Raw genomic sequence first — 1,820 nt, 5'->3', positions numbered from 1 at the left:
ACTGTGGGCTGGCGGCGACCGCGGAAGACGGTTGGAAGGAGAAGGAGGACAGGAGGAGGGGTTGCCGCCGTGGGGGTCGCAGGGGGCTTAGGCATGGGGTGGGCCCTTTTGCAGGCGCGCCGCGCCGTCGCGCGTGTAAAACGTATTGTCTCTATTGACATGAGGCGCAAAAGGGCCGCAGTTAGCGCGCCCCGGGCGGCCTGGCGGCCGCTGTGCTGAGCGGCGCTATGTAGCTCTGCGCGCGCACGCACGCTCGACCGAAGCTGGGGCCGGTCCCGTACGCCGTAGCCAAGAGAGCCCGCGCCGATGAGTTCGACGCGGTCGGGGGGCCTTGCGGAGAGGCCAGCGAGGTGGATTGATGGGAAGGCGAAACACAGTCCGACCAACGACTGGGACACCAACGCGGTATTATGGGTGGACGCAGCTCGCAGGACGGGCGGTGACGGTCACACAGGAGCGACACACAGAACCACCCAAGACAAGACACTCAGCCAACGTGGCTGGCACACATCCTGAGCAACTTCCCTAGTCACCCGCGGCCGGACTCCATCCGGCACGCGTCAGGGTGGCCCGTCACAACGACCACTGGGATCGCGACTCGCCGCTTGCCTTCCTCCCACTGTGAATTTTGTGTGAGCTCTCAGAGAGAGATTTTTTTGTGAAGAGAGAGATTTAGTCGTCGATCGAGAGAGTACGTAAAAGTACAGTTGCCGTCCAGAAGAGATTTCGCCAAGCGAGGGGTACTTCCTACCCACAGAAAAAGGGGGACATTCGTGCAACTGGCGACATGTCGTCAATGAGCAATCTCGGCGTGGCCCAGGCTAGACCCCGTTGTTGTCCTCTCAGCCCAGGGCCCAGGCACCAAAACAGGCCCGCCGTGGTACATGGCGATGGTGAGCAGCGCCTCGCCGGTGCCGCTGTCGCCCATTGTGCTGTCCAAGCCATCCCTCGACAGCGAGCACGTCGAGGCCGCCGGCCTGCTCCACCTCTTCGCGGGCGGCCAAGCGAGCGGTCTGGCGACGGAGAAACCGCCGCCCGCGGTAGTAAGGAGGCAACCTCCCGCGCCGAAGCCGAACCCGCCGCCGCCGCAGCCGCCGCAGCCGCCGCCGCCCGAGCGGAGGAAGCCTGAGAAGAACGCCAACCCGAGGCGCCGCTACCACTCCGCCTCCTACAAACTCTCCGTCGTGCGGGAGGCGCGCCCCCGTCCAAACTTGTGGGCAATCACACCCCGCCCCGGCCGTTCGCGCGGGCCCCGACCCGCCGCGCCGGGCGAGGCCGCCCCGCCGACACCCCGCCCCCCCCCGCCCCTCGCGCCCCCGCGCCCCCGCCCCACCCTGTGCCTCACCTCCCCAACCGCCGCCTCTGACATGAAACCGACGCCCGACAGGCGATGCGGCGGCCGCATCATTGCCGCATCAAGCCGACGTGCCGCGACCACCCCGAGATCGAGGCGCGCCGCTTGCGGACGCCCGCATCCCCGCACTGCCAGCAGACGCCCGCATCCCCACGCTGCCTGCGAGCTGCTCCCCTCCGGTTGGACCAACCTGCACGCCCCCCCCCCCCCCTCCCCTTCCCCCCAGGCGTGCCAGCTGCGCAAGTGGATCCAGCAGCGCGAGCGGATCGAGGCGATGGCGGCCGCTGAGCAGTCGCACACCCTACAGCGCAGCGTCGGTATCGAGCTCGACACCGACGCAAAGCCGTACAAGGCAGTTCCCGCCCAACGATCTGAAGGGTGTCGCCTGCCACTACATCTTTAATGCAGACCAGATATGATGGAACTCATACCCAGAAGCTTGGAGAGCTGACTGTACACGCTCTTG

At 66.9% G+C, this 1,820-nt stretch overlaps 1 protein-coding gene across 1 annotated transcript; it reads right to left on the bottom strand.

Moving 5' to 3' along the window:
• Window positions 1–529: 529 nt before the first annotated feature.
• Window positions 530–1,630, bottom strand: EMIHUDRAFT_460805 (hypothetical protein). Its single transcript, XM_005770930.1, has 2 exons — window positions 863–1,630; window positions 530–619 (listed from the first exon to the last, which is right to left on the bottom strand). Exon 1 carries the CDS (start codon window positions 1,406–1,408, stop codon window positions 1,169–1,171), a length of 240 nt encoding a protein of 79 aa, XP_005770987.1. The 5' UTR covers window positions 1,409–1,630; the 3' UTR covers window positions 530–619; window positions 863–1,168.
• Between the last annotated feature and the right edge of the window lie 190 nt (window positions 1,631–1,820).

Source organism: Emiliania huxleyi (assembly GCF_000372725.1).
Source record: "Emiliania huxleyi CCMP1516 unplaced genomic scaffold EMIHUscaffold_3975, whole genome shotgun sequence".
NCBI classification, from domain to species: Eukaryota; Haptophyta; order Isochrysidales; family Noelaerhabdaceae; genus Emiliania; species Emiliania huxleyi.
This window is presented reverse-complemented; position numbering and strand designations above follow the sequence as displayed.